The sequence below is a fragment of the Bison bison genome, unplaced genomic scaffold, assembly GCF_000754665.1.
Source record: "Bison bison bison isolate TAMUID 2011002044 unplaced genomic scaffold, Bison_UMD1.0 scf7180017851775, whole genome shotgun sequence".
In the NCBI taxonomy this organism is placed as follows: Eukaryota; Metazoa; Chordata; class Mammalia; order Artiodactyla; family Bovidae; genus Bison; species Bison bison.
Window position 1 is genome coordinate 14,072 of NW_011482348.1, and position 1,607 is coordinate 15,678.

General features: G+C 50.5%; 1 protein-coding gene across 1 annotated transcript in view; it reads right to left on the reverse strand.

Moving 5' to 3' along the window:
* The window catches only part of LOC104997041 (protein-cysteine N-palmitoyltransferase porcupine-like), a gene marked incomplete at both ends in the record, with an annotated part of 18,463 nt that overhangs the window by 13,629 nt on the left and 3,227 nt on the right, over window positions 1–1,607 (reverse strand). The window contains 3 exons of the mRNA XM_010851500.1: window positions 5–115; window positions 1,285–1,370; window positions 1,496–1,559. Of these exons, the coding sequence (XP_010849802.1) occupies window positions 5–115; window positions 1,285–1,370; window positions 1,496–1,559 (261 nt within the window). The remainder of the gene's footprint in view (window positions 1–4; window positions 116–1,284; window positions 1,371–1,495; window positions 1,560–1,607) is intronic.

Sequence of the window (1,607 nt, forward strand, 5' to 3'; positions counted from 1 at the left end):
TTACCTGTTCCTCTGTGGTGTCGTCCACATCAACATCAAACAGGGAGCCCAGGTAGGCTAGGTGGAAGATGGCCAGGGCCCCAAAGAACAGGTTTAAGGCTCGCACCCCCAGGCCCTGTGGAAGACAGATGGATAAGCCTGGCAGCTGGACCTAATCACTGTCCTCCAATCCCACCTGGGCAGCTGCTCCCTGGGAAACACTCTGCTGCTGCTGCTGCTGCTACGTTGCTTCAGTCATGTCTGACTCTTTGCAACCCCATGGACTGCAGCCTACCAGGCTCCTCCGTCCATGGGATTTCCCAGGCAAGAGTACTAGAGTGGGTTGCCATTGCCTTCTCCAAGGGAAACACTCTAGGCACAGGAATAAGGATGTCCAGGGCACCCCCTGCCAGAGTAGGAAAGAGATGGTTCTGATCCTCCTGGAGCTCAAGGGGTATCCAAGGATGAGGATACTGTTAGCTTGAGAATGTCCAAATTGGGGGAGATTCGAGCATTCAGGCAGAGGAGGAAGAATGATGGGTGGGGCTTTGAGTTGGGGGTTTATGGTGATAAACATTGGCTGGCTGGTTAGAGGCAAATCTGACATTCTCCATACTTCTTGTTGCCAAAAGAATGAGAAAAAAAAGACACAAACCAAAGCAAATCGCTACTATGACCTACAGGGCCCGCCTCTCCCCCTCTGACTTGCTCTGCTCAAGCCATCCTGGCCTCCTCACTATTCCTCAAATATTTCAGGCTCTCTCCCATCTCGGGGCCTTTACTCTGGTTGTTCCCTTTGCCCAAAATGCTCCCCTTCCTTACCTCCTTCAGTTAAAGAACTCAAAAGTCACTTCCCCACTTAAACTTGAAACCACTCATCCCTGATATTTCCCTCTCCCCTTCCCTTATGTATTTTCTCCTTGGCACTAATCACAACCTAACAAGCTACTACACTTAACTGACTTATTTTTTATTTACTGTCTCCCCTGTTAAAATGTTTGTCCCAGAGGGCTGAAATTTTGGTTTATTTTGTTCATCACTGTGTCTCCAGCACCTAGAACAGTGCCAGGTACCAGGAGGTGCTCAACAAATGTTCATTGGGAAAATAAACGCTAGGTGGGTATACAGCAGTTGCTTGATACATTCTTATTAGAGAGATGGATGCCAGTGAATAGAGGTGAGGTTATGAACATGGTTCAGGACTGGAAGAGAAAGCTGGGCACCATGAGATAGATATAAGATGGAAAGAGAAATAATTTTTGAAGGGGGGAGTTGACCACAAGGCTGCCTAGGCTGAATCCTCACCAAGCGATGCTGGTGTGAACAGTCTGGTGGGCACCGTTTTGATAAGACGCAGGCACTGAGAATCCGAGCCAGGCGCTTTCGGAGAACTAGGGCAGATGCAGGGAAGGGGAAGGTAAGACTGTCAGGTTAGCCTCAGGTGACAGTGGTTCCAGCCCGCCACCAACCAACACCAGCCACCCACCCCATCTGTTGGGTTGGGTTCTGCACTCACCATGCTCCACGTAAGTGATAAATGCCAGGGACAGCAGTACTGCAGCCAGGTGGAAGCTGAAGCCCTGGGGTGGGGTTGGAGGCAGTGAGGTGAGTGAGCAGGAGGCCCCACC